The sequence below is a fragment of the Heliconius melpomene genome, chromosome 13, assembly GCF_056956725.1.
Source record: "Heliconius melpomene rosina isolate 202511_hmr_F chromosome 13, ASM5695672v1, whole genome shotgun sequence".
In the NCBI taxonomy this organism is placed as follows: Eukaryota; Metazoa; Arthropoda; class Insecta; order Lepidoptera; family Nymphalidae; genus Heliconius; species Heliconius melpomene.
In genome coordinates this window covers 1,900,161-1,920,956 of record NC_140401.1, presented here as the reverse complement: position 1 = coordinate 1,920,956, position 20,796 = coordinate 1,900,161, and the positions used below count along the sequence as shown (strand labels likewise).

Genomic DNA, 20,796 nt, shown 5'->3' with positions numbered 1-20,796 from the left:
GGCTTAATAGATCATTTCTATAACAAAATATTGTAATTGTATGTAAACGCTTTTATTATGCAAAAAGTAATTTATTGTTATCATTAAGTGACTTGCGGTGTTGCGTTTCATAAATAATTAAACATAAATAACCTAGACAAAGATATCATTGATACAATATACATGCTTTGACATTGTTTATAGAATAATTTACTTTTGAGGCCACTCGTGGTATAGGGAGACAAGAGTGTGACTGTAAACTCGACAGGTAGTTGCTTCGATTCCCATTCAAGGAATAAAATACTTAATGCTTTAATTTTTTCCTTCTGCCTCCAGAATTAGATGGAGAGTGGGGAACGGAGCGTCCCATTCGGATTAGGGGAATCGAACCCACTGGCCTCTGTATATTTGGGAAGTTAACTTTTCTCTGCCTTCTCTGTTTAATAAAAGATATGTATAAAGATGAAACAAAATATTATTCTAAATTAACAACTAATACTAATACTTTTGTTGAAGATAATAGCTAAGTAATTATAAAATTTATTAAAAAAATATTATCATAATAATTTAAAATATTGAACAAAGTTACTACCGTATAAAACTATACTACTTTTATACAAAACTTTTTAAATATAGCATATTATAAATTTAAAATATCATTACATAGCAAGTAAGACAAGGAAAATGAAGGCTCATAATCATATTTTTGCCATTGTCTTTAGTGTAATTCAAGCAGAAAAATATGTATATTATGTAAATGAGATACACAAACTAAACAATGGCGCCCTGTTCGTTCTGGTTCCACATAAATTAATAGCGAGCTCCGCCTATGTACTTAGTTGGTAAAGTATAATATTATTTAACTTAAATGAAGCCCTCGTAGTGAAGTGGAATTGTGCCCGTGCAATGGTTTAAGGTTCGTTCCCCACTCAGGAAAATGTTTAAATTTGATGGCAGAGGTAGATCTCCCTCTGGTAGATAATTTTCTGCCACTGTACTGTACCTCGAAAATTGGATATTAGGAAACAAGACAAGTTTCCTATTATTTAATTTTATAAATTTAATAAAAATGTAACCTACATACATAACGTTAAGTGTACTTCAAGGAACCTAGCGAACATTAACACATAATTTCTTCAAATATCTACAGGAACCAAAAAAAACGGCTTGTCTTTTACCAGGCCGTTGGGGCGACGGTTGTAGGTTCGATTTCCTCTTGAGAAAATAAATTATTTTCATTTCCTTGTTCTCGTCCACAAACCTAGTACGGCTTTTAGTTCCGCCATTTAAAACGCAATATCTAGAAAACAGGGCGAAAAGTGTGTAACACGCTATTCCTTTTGCCTTCCCTTCTTTATCAATATAAAGAAGCATAAATTTGTACCTGCTACAAACGAAGAAGTCGTTCAAGTCTTTTTCACCAGTCATCGATACTCTCGATCTCGACACCGATGTTTAATAGATCATTCCACTAACAATAGTTCGCTTTAATTCCCAGTAATAAAATGTTGTATGATCATTGTTGTAAATCGACGTGATTATCTGACATTACACAGCCTTGCCCCTAAAGTGACAAGTCGAATTAATTGTAAGACCTTATTGCAACCACTCCTACGTCTAGCTGAATGTAAAGTTATTATGGTTGTGAAAGACAGGCCGAGATATATATGTATGTATTTGGTTTAATAATCTATGAGTTCAAACGCACGTATTTCAGGAAGTGCTTGTTCGAATTGAAAAGATGAAAGATGAAAGCTAGTTTTGAATAGCCTCTTTTTAAAGACTTAAAATATTAAATATAAGTTTCTTTAACAAATACTCAACCTCTTCCAAGTTACGTTATTTTTCAGAAAACTTAGTTATAGAAATTTCGTTTACTCCGGAACCCTTTGACGATTTTAACTTAATACTTAAGTTAAATTTTAACTCTAAAATTATTGAGAAAATGACATCCAGTACTTTACTTGTATTTTACCTTACCAAACTACCTAACCAATATCGAATGAGTCAACACAATTAGTTATTCGTATCACACAAACGAAAGCGGCTCGTCGCGCTAATCTGAATCGCCTGTTGAATATCCACACATGTGGTGTTAGCCGCTATCAATGTAAACAAAAGCTACACTGGTGTTTTAATCACGTAGGAAGTGACGACTTTCTCTTAAAATCTTGGTTTTACGATGTTTATATGTTTTTAATGTATTTTTTTTATTTAGCTTCATACTGTATCCCGTACACAGCAGGGTAAGCAGAGGGAACCTAGGAACCTATTCTTAAGACACTCCGTTCTCATTGAGACACTTCCGTTCTCCAATTTCTCCCGAATTTTGGAGGCATTGCGTGTTGAGTGGCATAACTCTACGCCGCTTCTTGCCTGTCGAGGCAAGTTCTTCGTTTTGGTGTCGACCAAAACGAAGAAATGAAAATATTAAATATTTAATTGCTTAAGTGAGAATGGGACCCACTATGTGTCACGCGAAGAGACACACGCTTGTGTCTCTGCGCCACGCCTTCAACTTTTCTCATTATTTTATATGAAATTAAAATAGATAATGAAAAGTATCTAATTCACCCTTTTAAATGTTTCATATTTACATATATTTATATCAAAAATAATTATGATATATAAATTGATATGAGTTATAAATATTCTTACCACCTTAAAAAAATATATTTATGTCACGCGCGTCAGGCCGTTGTTCTAAATAGAGTAGGTACCTATATACCTATATAGTCAAGGAACGTTAAACTGTTTTTCGCGCACTACAGGGTAATCAGAACCTATAGTCAAGGCATTCCAAATGCTATTTTCTGTTCAATTACCAAATATCATGCCTTGAGTGGTCGACCTCAATGTCGCTCTTAGTATTGACATAAGTAGGAAAATAAATATATCTCTTTTCCCGGGTGGGAGTCAAACTCCCAATAATAGCGCTTACAATGAGATGTCGTCCTCATGTATTTTCACGTATTTTATGGGGCCATCGAGGCCCAAGTCTCCTCGATGGCCCCATAAAATCCAAAAGGCAAAATTTGCATGTCAAATATGATATTATATTAAAATTCGGTACAGATTATTTCGCTACGTTTTTTTTACTCGAGATCGGCTGCCGATGAATAATGATGACATTGACATTTGTATTTTGTATCCGAACCGGTGGGCGTAACAGCAATGCAGGGCAGAGATGGCCGTGCTACGTTTACATTTATTATTTACCTTGCCATTGACTATTCAATAAACTGATGACTATATATATAATTTTTATATATATATATTTGTCTTCCGTACTAGTTTATAGTATATAAAGTTTATTTTTTGTTAAGAAAAAATAATAATGATTAAAGCTTTAAGCTTCAAATATTTTCTCTATTATATGTGAAGTAAAATCTTAACCTGGTGGTCCAAGCTGACTCTTCAACTTCAAAGTGTATTTTAAGTTTATTCTGTTTACAATGTCTTCATGTTTTAGAATTCATTCATATCTCCATATCATTTATATAGTTAATAGTTAGTAAATTTACATATTGTTTAATATTTCTTTATAGATAATCTGGGCCGCAAGAGGCGGTGCAGGCTACAACTGCCCCTACGGTCAGAACTGCGCGTTCGAGCCCGCGCCGCCGGGCCGCGCGCCTGCGTGTGCGCAGCCTGGACTCACTTATTGCTTACATCCGGAACCATATCCTGAGTAAAATATGTTTTAATATTGTACTGAAATATTAATAACTATTTAAAATTTAACTTTAATAGAAAATTGGAAAATAAAATTTTGTAAGCTCATAAATATTTTGTTTGTGAACATTATCTGCATAACTCACCATAACATAAGTTTAGAACTAATTTATATGCGATGTATTATGTAGATATATGAGCGAGAGATGCAACAGCGAAATTTTTCTATATATTTTTAAAAAATCTCAGCGTGTATAGGTCTATTCTCTAGAAGAATTATTACAAATTGGGCCAGGTAGAGCGAGAGCAATCAACATTTTGATCGCAAGTCCCAGACACTGCTCTGACTTTTCACTCGATAGGTCCGACATCCGAACAGTGAACTCTAATGCTGAAAAGTTTGTCATTACAATGATGTCTTAATTAAACCTAAAATGTTATATTTTCAGAAAAGTAATAAGAAAATTAGTTGAAGCGGGACAGTACGATATCAGAACTCTCTTATCTGATGAAAGTCGGGATGACTTCGATTCGAACAAGAAAGGCAGCTACCCGTACGGATACGGCCCAAACTCGCTGCCTCATGTCGACCAAATCTCTTTGGTTGATGACAGCTTGTTCCACAAGGATTATAACACAAAGTTTCATACAAAATATAATCAAGGTAAGCATATTAAGTATTAGTAATTATAATTAATTAGATATACAATTGTAGATGCTTTTAAATCCAAGTGAGAGACAGGCAAAATCCTTTTTTTTAATATTATAATATAAGTAAATTTTTTAACCTTGACATCCTTACACGGATCGAACACCTCTTAACTAATTAGAAAAGTAATATTCTCTAATTGCTCATCTACAACTATTTAGATAGATTCTTCTATTCGTAAGTTAACTAATATAAGTTTCCACGAACATTAGTTCCACATGGTGATAAGTAATGTTCTGCAAACGCAAACACGAAAAGATGATTAAGGTCTTTGTCATTAGAAAGTAAATACCTAAAGTTCGATAGGTTGTAGTGAAACTTTTAAAGTAATTTGTTAACGTCTTTACTGTGGGAATCGTTTTAATATATATTTTTTTTAAATATAAATAATTTGACTGATATGTTTCTAAATTTTAAAAAGATAAATGAGAAGTGTTTTGGTTTCCTGTTTCTTTTTATCATTAAAATTGTTACTTAATTTCAATTTTAAATAATATCTAACATTAAATATATTATATTGTTTTTAAATACATTATTAATTTTAATTACAGACATATACTCAGATAAGACGCCTCTCCAGCCACCTTCTATAGCTGGACCTGCGCCATATAACGTAAAGGCTTATCAGGCCTCAAATTACTCTAAATTCGGTTTTCAAGGCTACCAGAGCAACCCATACTGGAACCCATCAGAACAATTTGGCTACGACAATAGAAGATTACGGCAAAATAACGAAAATTTAAACGTCTACAATCCAAATTACTTTAACCCGCAACAGTACCAGAACTATGATTCGGACTGGCTCAGAGCGTCCAGCGGAGTGACCCAGTATAACCCGAGTGAATGGTGGAAGTAAGTGGCTTTACGTTGTTTGCGTGGGTTGATTTATGGTAACACTAAGGTATTTCCGTTCTAATATTCAAATAGGCTTAGTATAAGATATTATTTCGTGATTTGATTCGATGGTAAGGATAAGGGCATTTTTGAAGTTTGTTTATTTTATTTAGTTTACTAACGCAAAACCTTTTAAAATAAAAAAATAGAAATAATTTAGACTAAAATTAAAGAAGTATATACTTCTAAAGAAGAAGTAGAAGTTTGAAGTATATTCCATTATATATGCTATTACATAAATTACAAATAGTCATTGCTCACATTTGGAATAAACCCAAACACCATGTACGTTAGTCAACGGCTAACAACATAAAAATTAGGATTAACAGAATTTTATGAATCACATTTTCATTGCCGAAGCTTTCAGTATGACTCACATACTAGAACAATAGGTAGTAAAAATATATTATAAAGAATTATTTTTTGTGAGTATGCGTGAAATTTATATAATGATGATGTGATTTATATCCTAACACAGTTCTAGGGTTACTGTCTTACAAATATAGTGTGAAGACACTCCGTCCCACTCATATGTTAGTCGATGTTACTGATGGCACAGCTCAAGGTTCGGTATTAGGCCCCCTTCACTATATGTGTGCATATGTAAATGACTTGCAGCATGTAATAGGTAATTGTCAACTGTTCCAATATGCGGATGACACTTGCCTCGTAGCAGCAGACACAGATATTAGGACAGCTGAGGAAAATCTTCAATGCGACTTTAATTTGCTCTGTAAATGGTCACATGACATAGGTCTAGTAATAAACCCACAAAAAACAAAACTGCTGCATATATGCTCAAGTCACAATAGATTTTTGGGCGAGTACAAAATTATATCTCACGACCACGATTGTATGCATCGTAATAGTATGACCTGTAACTGCAAGGCCATTGATCAAGTTGAAGAGCATTTATATCTAGGGCTTATTATAGACAACAGATTTAATTGGGATAAGCACATTGAATATATATGCAATAAACTACGGCTTATTACAGCAAAACTCTATTTAGTGAAAAACAAACTTCACTTCAAAAATAAATTACAATTATATTCAGCTTTAATGGATAGTATAATTTCATATGGGCTTAGTAGCTACGGTCGAACATTCAGAACTCATCTCAACAAAATTTATAATATTCAATTAAAAACACTTAAAATAATTGCACCATCGTCAGTAAGACAAAAATTCTACCACAATGAACATAAACTTTTCGAGTATTGCAAAGTATTACCAGTACAAGATAAAGTAAAACATATTTTACTTAAAGAAAATTTCTTTTATCACAACAGAAACTTCAAAGAACACAAAATATTAACGAGATCGATTTCAAATAATACAATTGAAACAACTGGAGCAAACAATTTTTATGGTAAAAGGACAACAAACTATATAATCCCAAGACTGATTAATGAAATACCGAAAACCCTCAAAGATAAAATTACTATACATAATATAAAATATAAAATAAAAGATTTTTTCTTATCAAATTATTAAAGTAAAACAATATAAAATAAATATTTAAGAAATGAAACAAAAAAAGTATAATATATATTTTTTTCTTATAATAAAAGTAACACACTGTAGCTCGACATTTAAAACGTACGCGTAGTTACAAATACGCATCTTTTTCCAACCTACCTCACAATCACATTTTTATTTTTTGTTTTGTTAGTAATTTTGTTTATGTTTGTGTTTGTTAAAAATATTTGTATTTTTGTACAGTTTTTATGTTTTCTATAACTTAATGTACTTAGGAATGTGCAGTGGTCACACAAGCCAAATCGGGCTTAAGACCGCGAAGAATAATTAATTTTAATGTACTTTGTTATAAATAAATAAAAAATAAAAATAAATATTCTCAACGCACCACACAATTTTCAAGTTATTTTATTTGAATGAAGAAAATCATACCGCGCTTTTTGTTGTTACCAGAGCAAGAAAATAAAAGTAATTCAATCCCCTGAGAGGAAATCGAACCCAAGTCGTAACATTTTCAGGCATGTGCTATGACGGCCTCAGATTCGAATACATATGGAAAATGTATGATGTAGCTATGATATAGATATGCAATAGACTGAATGCGATGGTTATGGTTTCGAATGAAAAACAAATACAAATGTTTTCTTTATTATCAGCTTAGACAAATTTGACTGAGCCAACTTTCTTAAGTAGAAAGTACGGAATCAAATTATTAATAACATTTTGGGATACGTTAGAACTTATAAAACTGAACCTTATAAAATCTTAAACTATTGTATAGAAATCTAGAAGTAATCTATAACCAAAACTATCTAATAACCAATATTTTTAACTATTTCAAGATATATATCACCGTCCAGATCAGATTCGGGCGTGACAATACAACGTTCTATAACGTTCCCGACTCGCACCTCCACGCTGCACGCGCGTCGTCGTCGCAACGCCGAGCTCGTGAAGGCTTCTGAGAGCAGAACCTTGAGTGGAGCTGAAGCGTTACGGATAGCTTTAGGTTTGGCTAAGTGAGTTATCGATTACTTGTATTAATATTTCTGTTGTTGTTGCCTTTTTTATAGCTTTACTAAACCCAAAGGCCTATCTATCTATCGCCTGTTCCCCTCATCGACAGTTGTCGTCACCGTACGGGGAATCCTCATGCTTTTTACGTTATCCTTCTCCAGTTTCATGGATACTGTGTTGACGGATTGAATTAAATGATTGTATTTAATATAATAATAAATAAAAAAAATTACAGATGACAACTATATAATTTGAGATAATTTGACTTTTAGTGAGTTCTAAGTTTATGATAAGTCTAAGTTTCTGGCTACTGCCGTTAATAGTGGTAGTAGTAGTAATGACAGCTGAATGTTTTTTTGTAATAGCGAAGACGCGTCAGCAGAGCGCCCGCGACGGCAGGCGGCCACCACCGAGGAGCTGTGCCAGGCGCGCACCCAGTTCATCCAGCCCCGCGCCGCCCTCAACAACAAAGGGAGCTGGCGATATGTTGTTAATATGCCCGATAATATGACACAGCTCGTGAGGGCTGAGATCTGCACGTAAGTTTCAGTGAAGTTATATAGAAATAATAATACAATGGTACTAATAGACTACGACAGAACAACACAATTGTCAGACTGTATGTATCTCTGCCTATCCTGCTATTGGCGGGATACAGCGTGAAGCCGAAAAAAAATTTTAATAAAATTGAAATAATGATTAATATGTAAATAGGACATCCGAATTTGAGACTTAAGTTATTATAGTTTTCACAAGGACTCAAATATGGTTATAAAGATTTAGGGACGCTAACTAGATAATATTTGTGTAACTACTACATTTATCACAACGCCATCTATGATTAAATAGACATGCAATTCGTTTTTTATATTTTAATATAAGAATATTATTTTTTCAATATCTCTTTACCAGGTCAAATGAATGCAGTGGAATTTGTACACTACCAATTGGATATACTTCCCGTTGCGAGCAAAAGTACATACAAAAACGCTTAGTGGCCCTCGAATCGAGCGGCCAAAACTTGTATACTGACGTTTTCTGGATACCGAGCTGTTGTCAGTGCACTATTATGAATAATAATTAATGATTATGTTCTTTTAAATTTTGTGATTTAATTTTAAGATTTGATGTGCTTGTTTTATATTGAAAGCTTCTTAGTTATTGCTACCCGCCACAAGATGGCGCTGTACGCTTGAGCTTTCAATTGCTGTGTATGTGACTAAAAGCTTGATGTGACAGGCAACTAGCGCGACAGCGATTTGTATTAATTTTGTCATTTATTCTACTATTAAATGAAATTTTATTTTGGCTTATTCCTATGCAAAGTCATGACATTAACTATGTAATATGTTTTTATGTAATGGTGCCGTGTGTTTCTATTAAGTAAAATTTTATAAAATTAACGTAGAATCCAAGTGACAGAGTATTGCATGTATATAAATATAGATTAATAAGAATATTTCATCGAGTATTATTTTTTAATTTAATGTGAAATGTAAATATGAAAGATATATATTAAAATTATTTAATTATTATGTACAGGAAAACCCTGATAAGAATTTCTATTTTCTTTTATGTTTTTAATAATTAATAATATATTGTAATATCGTTTTTGATTTATGTTTAAATGCTTATTTGCATGATCTCTCGCAATTGTGAGCTCATGCCTAACTCTCCAATATTATGTTTAGTATTTTAATATAATTTTAATATCGCAGAGAAGTGTAAAAAAATAATTATAAATGTTTATATCCCATCTCTGGATGAAAATATATTAAATACCAATTTTTTCCATCAAATTATGACAGATGATTACATATATTCTCAAATTAACAATTTTAAATTAAATTGACAAAAAATCTATTATTATATTAAACTTGTATTATTTATGAGCTACAGTTTGGCCTCTTAATCGATATGAATTTATATTTAACTATGAGAAAATATTATTGACAATAATTCGTTCAGTAGTTGCGGATAGAAATAACTGCTGTGCATAAGTTACTACATTTTTTATATAAAATTAAAATAAATTATGTCTCCAATTTTTGTAATAATAAATACATGTAAAATATATGTTTGTTTGATATTTTACAACACAATTCGAATTTCTGTTAAAATTTTATTGATATTTACTTACTTGAGAATGGCAATAATTATTTTTTTCAAATGGTTATAGTATTATTATATTCACTCTAGTGTCGAGGCAAAGAGCGGAGTTAAGTCCGCCTCTCAACACTCTATGCGTCCAGAATTCGTCGGAAAATTGGGAACAAATTGTTTCAATAATAATAGTCTTCTTCTGCTTATTCTGCTACATGTGGGCTACAGAGTGAATCTGAAAAAAATATGACTTAGGAAGGTCATAGATCATTGCGTTATTAAATAGTATTTACTTGATTTATTTAATATTAAAGTTTCCTTATTATCCATCTAATTTAACATGCAAAGCTTCCAGAAGTCGGCGAAAAATAGAAAACGAAACTGTCTTAATGCGAACGGAGTGTCTTAACACCTACCTAGTCCCTCTGCCTACCCTGCTCTATCCCGCACAACGTGAAGCTAAAAAAAAACTTATTTATGCCCATCACTAGCAGGATGTAGTACTCGATCAGAAGCTTATTTTAAAGAAATTATCACTTAAGTATTGTTTAAACAAGACAACCGCATATTCTATGAAATATTTATGAAATTTTTCACTTCAGATAGTGAGAAATTGTTCCGTTTGCACAATCTGTTTCTTTATAGACTCTTCGTTGTCAGGCAATCTTAGAAACATGGAGCTCTAAGTGGGGCCCGCATCTACAGCATTTTCCTCAGATTGAGTTAACAACGGAGTTAGAGGGTGAAAATCCGGTTGCGAGGGACAGCAGGGGCCCTCGGGTTAACGGGCCTACCTTAACTTATTCCGTCTTAAGTAACGAAATAATTTGTTTATGTAAATAGAAGTATCGTATGGTATATATTTTGCTATTGATAAGTTTGTTTAAAAGTTAATAATATATGTGATATGTGAAAGCTCTAAAGTGTAGGTTTTCATGTAAAAGTAAATTATTAATTAATTTACATATAGTAATAACTTATATAGTTTTTTTCAATAAACAATTAAGGTAAAAGCTATAAAAGGAAAAAAATAACAATGCTCAAAATAAAAAAAGGAATACCAAACGTTTAGTGTCTCACAAACGCTACAACCCGTTCAAATAACCGAGAGCACTCGTACACAGCGCCAAAACTCGCGCTTTTAAAATAAAAATCCAAGCAAAAAGTCGACACGCGTAAAAGTAAAAGAGGAAGCGGGGAAAAAATCAATGCCTGCGTTTTATGTTCTGTGCGTGTGACAGATCGGTTGTCATGGCAACCACGGAGGGGGGAGCGCGTGGCGGGAAAAAAGGTCGTAAAGCGGCGGTGGGAACAAAATGGCGTTTGTGTTGGGCGCGCAAAGTTGACGTTTGGATGCGTTCCGTTTTACGATGTTGTTCGGTTGTTGTCGGAGAGTGCGTCGAGGCGGGCCGGGGGGAAGGGGGGCCGGTAATCGATATTACGCACTTTGTATAGCAATGAAATTGGCGCGCTGCAAGAACGCTTGCACGCACTGCAACTTTCAAGTTTTGTTTTTTTTTTTCTAGTTTTATGTTTTTGGGAATGATTTTATAGTAATTGCGGTTTGGTTGTGTTTATAGTTTTAGTTTGTAAATATGAAGTTTTTGAATAATTTTCTTAAGATTATACAAAAACTTCGCATATACAAACTTATTAAAAACATAGTTAAAACTTGGTCCTAAAAAATATTTAAATAACACAACAAAATAATAAAATATTTATTTAAATAATTTTTTTTGTATTATTTCAACGAACCAACTAGTTTAAGATAAGAAGCGATTAAAATAATAACTAGATATTATCCTTAACATAAGCCTTAATAAAATAAAATTTCATAATCATATACTATACTTATCATATTGGAAATTCACAAAATTGACTCCATTCAAATTGGATTCCAATTTTCTCCGCACAAAATATTAGTCAGCAATAAAAATATAATCAATAACAGTGCACAGATGGCGAATGGAAACGCATGCATAGAAAAAGTAATGACGTCGGGACAGTTAGTAATTCGTTTGTGAAAATTTGATGAGTCACTCGGGCGCGGTGCAAACACCGCAATTATTGTAAACGCACTAAATTTAAGACTTTCTTAGAAAACTAATACCCTAAGTAGAAATAAACCGTCATAGTCTGTGTAATTAAAGATAATAAAATTATATTTGATATATAATGTCTGTGGAAAATTTAGTTTTTTTATGTATATAAAATTTAATATAATTATGCATTTCATACAGCGAGACTTGGAGTGACTCATGACGTGAATAGCGGACTTTATTTTTTGCCAATTTCGTGTAATGCGTACTGGTCATCGTCACGCTTGCTTTAACTATATATTATGTACATAATATGTATTCTATATACTAGTATAACTAATATAAAAATGAGGTTTTAAAAAAAATACACTAAGCATAATATTTTAGTGAATTTTACATGAACTTAGAGCTTAAAGTCCAGATTATATTTATTGTTAAAAACATAAAAAAATAAATATTTTTGTAGGTTTACTCTTAATAATACGTACATATAATACTCCATTTAATTAAGTAACATCATAAAAATAAGCTATACTATTTATTAAATAAACTATAAACGACTCTACAAAGCTCTTGCAAAGACCCTGCTCATATCGATCGCGCAACCGAGTTTAGTATAGCTTGAAGTATAGTATAGTTTTTTTTGCAATTATAATTCTTATTTGGAAAGAATTAAAAGTTATAATCGTACGCTTAACATAAACTATTGTAAGTCGCGTTATAACGTCGTACTTTTAACGACGGTTTTAGTAATATATCAATGTTATTATTTAGCATTGTGAAGACTGAATAAAATAATAATGTTCCGTTATTATTTTATTCACATCAGTCTCTATGTAATTTTATATTTTTTAAATTTATTTAACATTAATATCCTACGCTACTTGCTGGTAGTGGGTTTTTCCAAACGTTTATTTTGAATTTGTTCGCAGTTCATAAAATCATAATCGTATAAGGAAAAACCTCAAGGTGAAAATGTCTTAAGGATAATGAACAGATTTGATTACTTTACTATTGCAATTTATCTAATTTGAACAATTCTAAACAGTTCAACACAGATGCCAGTCGTGGCGTAGCGGCACATAATGTGACTGTAAAACTAGCTGGTTGTGGGCTCGATCCCCACTCGAGGAAATAGAATGTTTATTTAAATTTATATTTCCATTTCTTCGCTCTGGAATAAAAAAAAAATTTCCTCCTAATTTATATTATAGGAGGAAGAGAATTTGGAACTATAGCAAAATCTTTCTAAAATTGGTAAGCATGTTATCTGTAACACGATTCACGTTAGAGCTTAAAAGCTATTCCTATCCACAATAAGAAATTAATTAGTGAAACAATGACAAAGACGAAGCTTAGATAAATAAGTATAAGATACTTAATAATTTCTTTTCCCATTTCTTAGAGACTATTAATCATAACTAATGACCAGATAGAATATTTACAATACAAAGTAAATGTAAGATATGTAAGTTTTGCTGAATTATCTTCTTATTATATAAAAAATATTTTAGTAAGCGATTTTTATAATTTATATTACAATGTGAAGTCTTCACTCCGTTTCCGGTCGTCGAAGTGTCAACACTATTCTTAGTTGTCCGTACGAATTCGTTCTAAAAAAATCATTTAAAAGATTAAATTGGAGGAAAACGTAGTTAAAATAACAACACTAGAATAGTAGAAGACATAGATGATACAACTCGTGAATTTTCTCAAGTTCTATTCCACAAAAAGAAAATCCGAACATCCAAGTCAACAATTTGAGGTTAGAAATCCCAGTGTCATAAAACCAGCATAACGCCAGTTTGACAGCGTCAGATTTCATTTTGGAAAGTTGGCATTATCACAGTGCTGCCATTGCATTATACGAAACAAATCATTCATTCTTTACGTTCGGTTCTACGTAATTTATTTTAAGAATATGGAAGGACAATTTCAATTACTATTTGAGAACATGAAGCTAGAAATGCAAATACAGTCCGCCGAGCTAACAAAATCTCTAACGCAAAATATAATGGACCGGATGGACGAAAAGCTCGTTCCTATTATGGAAGAAAATAATCTATTAAAACAAAAAATCAGCAACCTAGAGAAAGAAATTCAAAATCTAAAAAGAGGAAGTAAAGATAATAACATAATTATTTTTGGTCTAGAAGAAACAGAGAAATCGGCTGACGACTTATTTGAAAACATTAAAGAAAATTTCAAAAGGGATTTAAATATAAAATTGGACGAATACGAAGTGAATAAATTACATCGACTTGGAAAGTTTAAAGCCGAAAGCAAACCGAGGCCTGTTTTATGTTCTTTTATAAACGGCTGGAAAAAGAACGAAATTATGAAAAATAAAAAAAGCTTCAAAAAACTATTTGTATCAGAAGACTACTCAAAGGAAGTTTTAGAGAAAAGAAAGGGTTTACAACCAAGGTTATTGGAAGAGAGAAAGAAAGGGAACATCGCTTTTTTGAAATACGACAAACTAATAGTCAAAGAGCCAACCTCAGATAGAAGGAAAAGAGAATTATCTAGCTCTCCACAGACAGCCTTGGATACTCGAATCCAGCCTAAAAAGCAACCAACGCTAAGCTCAATCAAAGCTAGCAGGATGAGCGCCTTTGATGTTAGGAGACCCCGATCAAACTCATTGACGAATGTATCAAACAACAATGTAATTCACGATTGCCAATAGCAACTAAAAACCGACAAACGGAAAGTTCAATCAAGTTTAAACAAAAATAAAGTTAAAACAAAGCTTTCTCCCCCAAGCCGACTGGTCCTCGTGGGGGATGAAGACCACAACCCTTCAATATTACCGGAAAGTAAAGATAGTTATAGAAGTCCTAAGATTTATATCGCAGCCCTAAACGCACTTACACTTAAAAGTGAAGAAAATCTTTTAGAACTAACATACGCCCTGAATCAAATCAAATGGGATATCGTCGGCCTCAGTGAAGTAAGAAGGATAGGAGAAAGAATTATTTCTTATCCAGACTTTTTATTATATCATATAGGAACAACTCCTGGTCATCACGGCGTGGGTTTCATTATCAAAAAATACCTCATAAACTACATAGATGGATTCATAGGAATCTCAGAGCGGATAGCAATGGTAAATTTAAAGTTACCAGGATATAAGGATGCTTGGTCCATTATACAAATTTACTCCCCTACAGAAAAATCAGACTTAGCAACTATAAATACTTTTTACTCAGAGCTGAACAAAATAATCCAAGAACACGCTCACAAAAACCTCATCGTAATGGGTGATTTTAATGGGCAAATTGGTGCAAGACGTCCTGAGGAGAACACAATAATTGGACCGTTCACATATAGCAATAAACCGAGATCTAGAAATGGGGAAAAAATCACAAATTTCGCAAAGGGAAATAACATAATAATTTTAAACACTGTGTACAAGAAGAAGAAGAAAAAGATGTGGACCTGGACATCTCCAGATGGGAAAACAAAGAATGAGATTGACTTTATGATGACAAATAAAAGTAACTATTTCACTAACTTCAACATTATAAGCAAATTTAACTTTAATACAAACCATAGACTGATCAGAGCTGAATTGAAAACTAGGCAACCAAAAAAATCAAGACCAAGACATAAACTAGAAAAAGATAAACTTAACAAACATCAAATGGACCAAATAGAAGCGGCACTCAGGGAAAAATTTAAAAAATTCAAAGGGGAAACCAAGAATTTAAGTACACAAGAGAAATATGATTGGATAGAAAATACAATTAACACCCAGATAAAGCTCCATTCAAAATCAACAGAACAAAAAAATTGGCTATCAACTAACACTATAAATTTATTAGAACAAAGAAACAATTTAATAAACTCAAGGGACGCAATTGATAGGAGAAGTCGTCTGACGGAAATCAGTAAGAAAATCAGAGAAAGCACAAGACTAGATAGGAAAAGACATAGATTAGAGACTATCGAATATTTCATAAAGGAATCAGGAGGTGTCAAAAAAGCTTTTAAGGCTCTAACAAATTCTAAGGACTGGGTTGTAAAAATTAAAAATAAAAGTGGTATGTATAACCAGCGAAGAACAGGCATATTAAGTATTGCTACAGATTATTACAAAAAACTATACGAATGTTGTAATTTGCAAGACCTAGCAGATCTAAAGGACAATTCAAACGTCCCGTGTATCCTTCAGGCCGAAGTTGAAAAAGTTATAGATTCTCAACCGAAAGCCAAAGCACCAGGGCCTGATGGAATTAGAAACGAAGTAATAAAACACTGCAAAGAAGTCCTAACGCCAGTACTCACTGATATATTTAACGATATAATTAACACGGAAATTATTCCGCAACAATGGACCGAGTCTAATATTATCTTACTGTATAAAAAAGGAGACAAATATGAAATTGACAACTATCGCCCTATTAGCCTTATGTCCAACTTATACAAGATATTCGCTTAAACACTGCTGAAACGAATTGAGGGACCATTAGACGAGCAACAACCTATTGAGCAAGCAGGATTTCGCAAGGACTTCTCAGTAATCGACCATATTCATGCAGTGCGCCAAGTTCTTGAGAAATACAAAGAATACCAACTTACCTATTACATGGCATTCATTGACTACAGCAAAGCTTTCGATTCTTTGTACCATGGAGCGATTTGGGAGGCATTGTCAGAACAAGGAGTAGAACACAAATATATCAGGTTAATAAGAAACGTATACCAAAATAGTTCAGCAAAAATACAGTTAGAAAAGACGGGTGTACCATTTAAAGTAGGAAAAGGGGTCAGACAAGGGGACCCTCTATCGCCGAAACTATTCTCGGCGGTACTTGAATCAATTTTCAGATGCTTAGATTGGGACAACCTGGGCATAAATGTCGATGGTAAGTTACTAACGCATCTAAGGTTCGCAGATGACATTGTATTATTTGCTAATACCTCGGAAACAATCTGTAGTATGATAAATGAATTAGCAAGAGAAAGCGAAAAGGTGGGACTGAGATTAAACCCTGATAAAACACGAGTGATATCAAACGGAGAGGAACATCCCATAAAGTTAGGAAAAGCACAAATAGATTACACAGACGAATATATCTACCTTGGGCAATTAATGACTCAAAATAATGCTGTGAACAAAGAAGTGGAGAGAAGAATTACTAATGGCTGGAAACGATACTGGAGTTTTAAAGAGGTCATGAAAGATAAAAAACTTAACATTCAAATTAAAAGTAAATTATTTAACACTTGCATACTACCAGTACTAATGTACGGTAGCCAAACTTGGACTTTGACACAGAATAACGTAGGAAAACTCGCAAACTGTCAACATGCAATGGAAAGAAGTATGTTAAGTGTAAAGAAATCTGATAGATTGAACACCCAAGTGATCAGAAATAAAACTAAGGTACATGATATCACACATAAAATCAAAAGACTCAAGTGGCGGTGGACTGGACACATGGTTAGAGGGAAAGACAAATGGAGCAAACTAACAACACAGTGGTACCCTAGAGAGGGGAAAAGGAAGAAAGGTCGACCTCAGAAAAGGTGGGACGACGATATTAAACAAGTAGCTGGTACAACGTGGAATAGAGTAGCTCAGGACAGATATGAATGGAAAAGGTTGGAGGAGGCCTTTGCCGACTGGCAAACTGACCTGCAAAAGACGAGGAAATACCAAATACTCGATTAGTTATAATTTAGGTTTATGAGTTTTAGTTCATTTAAGTTTGGATTGTCAACTAAAATTGTAATAGAGGATAAGCAGTTCAGAATAAAATGCTTTATTATTTATTATTATTATTATTATTATTATTACAATGTGAAGTCAAAAATATCATGGCATAAGGAATCACTGTCGTAAGCGCTACAAAAAATTTGATCGTTGTTTTTCAATTATTTTTTATAGGTTTTATCATTACAGCGAGCGAAGCGAAGTGAGGAGGAGGAGGGAAGAGGTGAAAAGGTGGCTAATTCCTTTAGTAACTTTTATATTTTTTACAATCCATTAAAACTAGTGTCAAGACACTTCGTTCTCCACTTTTCGAATTCGTGAAATGCAGTATTGAGAGGCAGAAATCAATGTCCCCAGAGTTCTTGAAGGAACCATTTAGCGACTGCAGTATTAAAGCTTTTATATAAAAGGCTAATATTATTTATAACTCTAATAGCAAATATTTTTTTATTAAAAAATACAAGTAGTAATTTTTATCTGGTATTACCATAACATTCATTTTTCTCGTGATCTTTTAGCGCTTACTCTATATTTCACGGTCCTTATTATTATCTATATATATAAAAGGACTTGTCCTCACTGACTGAGGTAAGACGCACGCACAGCCGTAACCGCTGTGCGTAGAAACGTTAAATTTGGACAAAAGGTTACTTTCGTAATCTGGACATCCACTAAGAAGGGATTTTGAAAAATTTTAACCCTAAAAGGGTGAAATAGGGGTTCAAAGTTTGTGTGGAAAAAATTTTAAATCGGCACCGATTTTTATAAAATTTGAAATTTAGATTTTTAAAAGTATTTAATTAAACACGTGTTTCATCGTTTTCTAGAATTCTTCCCCTAAGGGGCATATAAAGGTTTGAAAGATTGTATAGGTTTTTTTTAAATCGTCACCAATTTTTATAAAATTTGAAATTCAGACTCTTAAACTTATATAATTAAACACATGTTTCATGGTTTTCTAGAATTCACCCCTAAGGGTGCAAATAAGGGGTGGAAAGTTTGTATGGGAAAATTCTTAAATCACCACCGATTTTTATAAAATTGGATATTTAGATTCTTAAAAATATTTAATTGAACACATGTTTTATGGGTTATTAGAATTCACCCTTAAATACGAAAGCGAAGCTGCGCGCGTCCGCTAGTTGTTAAATAAAATATTTCTAAATTTGATAATGATGGTATATATCAATATTCAATTTAATAATTCTACCATTTGAACGAGTCTAATTAGAAAATTTTATAGTTACATAATTTCACCTTCCATTGCGTATTTAACGCCACGCCTTGTCCTAATGAAACTATAACGTAGATTGGAATTCTCTACATAAAAATTGCAATTAATAGATTATGTATATTTATTGTTTATTTTTCATTGTTATATTGCAGATATCTAGTATTAGTAATAATAGTAGTAGAAACAGTTGTAGGTCAGCGGTACAGCGCCTAACTATAAATGCGATAATAGTTGCTTCGATTCTTTTGATTATTTTTTTTTATTTCTCCGTTCTGTTAACAAGACAAAGTGTAGCGTTAAATACTATTACCGTACATTACCATATATTTATTTCTCAATTAAATAAAAACATTACTACAAATCAAACTTTCTTTATAAAGAGTTGATAGCAAACTTTCTATAATGAAAATTAATAATTAAATTTTACAAACAAAATATAACAAATCTATTTTTATATAAAAAGTTATACTCGAGCTTTCTATTGTGATCAAATTGTCAACGTCGGCGTAATCGGTATAAGCGTATCTTAGACCTTTTGTCGTTGCATATGTCGTGTAGCATCTGCCAACGAAATAGTCCATTTAAACTGTTTCAGCTGCTTCATAGGATGATAGCGAGTTTGATTTCTTCAGTTATTTGAGGTGATATAAGTAATAATTTAAACATATATTTTTTGTTTTCCAATATTGCAGATGCATGAAAAAGATAACGTAGACTCTACATAAATAAGTGTTAAAAAATCTGCTAACTTGTTAATCGATTTTATATTGAAAGATGACACCGATTACCCTATATTTTGCCACCGTATGTTATTGTAATTTAGGAAGGTAGCAAGGTAAATGTCGAGATAACGAGGGTGTATTAACTGGGTGAAGGGGATCAGCTAGGAGTCTGTCAAGTGTTTCACTAACAGGCCACGGGGCACCTCGCGAGGGGCCAGCGATATAGGTGAGCAGCATGGGGAGCAGCTCTACCCTCCTTACACCTTACGGCACGAGCAAAACAATCGGAAACACAAACCTGTCGCAACACGCACCCTTGCCAAAACGGCGAAATAATTCCATTACTGGGCATCAACTGAGGAAACGATATGGAAATGAGCGTGGAAACCGAATATACGAAAACGCGAACGACCGAACGTGAATGCGAAAGGCGATCGATCGAAAGCTTGTTGCGAGTTGTAAGTAAACAGATCGAAGCGTTGCCTCGAATCCCGCCAAATGCAACGACAGCTGTGCGTAGCTCGTAGCGCGTAGCCGCCGCGCGCTGTAGAGGCGCCACCGGCCCTATTATTATTATTTGTAAACAAGCTGCGGGCGCGCGGGCGGCGGGCTGCGGGCGGGGAGCGCGCGGGCGAGAACGGGCGAGCGCGGGCGGCGGGCCGGCGGGGGGGTGGTCACGTGACCCGCCGCCATTGGCCGCCGCGCCGGCAGCTGCATGCCCGCGCTAGTCCGCCGCCGACCGCCGACGAGACTGCACGCGCTTTCACTCCCGCGTCGCAACACGCACCGACGCGATCGCGATCTGCAGCCCTTTTTGTTTATTTTTCGCGCGCGTCCTTCGGGCCGTTTTGTGTTTCGGAGCAGCGAGACGAAGAAAAAAAGGAGCGGATGGATCAAGCGACCGGAGAAGGTAGCGCGAGTTTGTAAAGTTTTGTGCGACTTGGAAAGTTGTGGAAGTGTTTGTAAAGTAGTATAGTGGAAGCTTCTGGTTGTTTTTGTGATGTTAGTTGGGCAGGACGACGGCGGTGGAGCGTGACGCGGGCTCCGGTGCCGGCTCGCGCGCTTCCGCCAGAGCTTTCGTTGTGCTTTTGCGAATTGATCCCCGTTTTCCTGCCGTGGCCATGCCATTGTCACAACACAAGGATTGCAAAACATCAACAAAAATTATGTTTAATGGTTAAATTAACTGTTCTATATAACATACATATATTCAAGTAAAA

The 20,796-nt window shown here is 33.8% G+C and overlaps 3 protein-coding genes across 3 annotated transcripts; all 3 read left to right on the top strand.

Annotated features, from left to right (window-relative positions):
- The first annotated feature begins 3,532 nt into the window (after nt 1-3,532).
- spz5 (spatzle 5 Toll-1 receptor) lies at nt 3,533-9,830 on the top strand. Its single transcript, XM_085195795.1, has 6 exons — nt 3,533-3,670; nt 4,104-4,318; nt 4,915-5,215; nt 7,600-7,758; nt 8,122-8,295; nt 8,669-9,830. Exons 5-6 carry the CDS (start codon nt 8,252-8,254, stop codon nt 8,838-8,840), a joined length of 216 nt encoding a protein of 71 aa, XP_085051921.1. The 5' UTR covers nt 3,533-3,670; nt 4,104-4,318; nt 4,915-5,215; nt 7,600-7,758; nt 8,122-8,251; the 3' UTR covers nt 8,841-9,830.
- A 3,637-nt stretch (nt 9,831-13,467) lies between these two features.
- On the top strand, nt 13,468-14,588 carry LOC146532418 (uncharacterized). The gene has a single exon (XM_085195794.1). It carries the CDS (start codon nt 13,820-13,822, stop codon nt 14,585-14,587), a length of 768 nt encoding a protein of 255 aa, XP_085051920.1. The 5' UTR covers nt 13,468-13,819; the 3' UTR covers nt 14,588.
- Nucleotides 14,589-15,331: 743 nt separating this feature from the next.
- LOC146532417 (uncharacterized) lies at nt 15,332-16,342 on the top strand. The gene has a single exon (XM_085196205.1). The coding sequence runs from the start codon at nt 15,332-15,334 to the stop codon at nt 16,340-16,342; it is 1,011 nt and encodes a 336-aa protein (XP_085052331.1).
- Nucleotides 16,343-20,796: the final 4,454 nt, after the last annotated feature.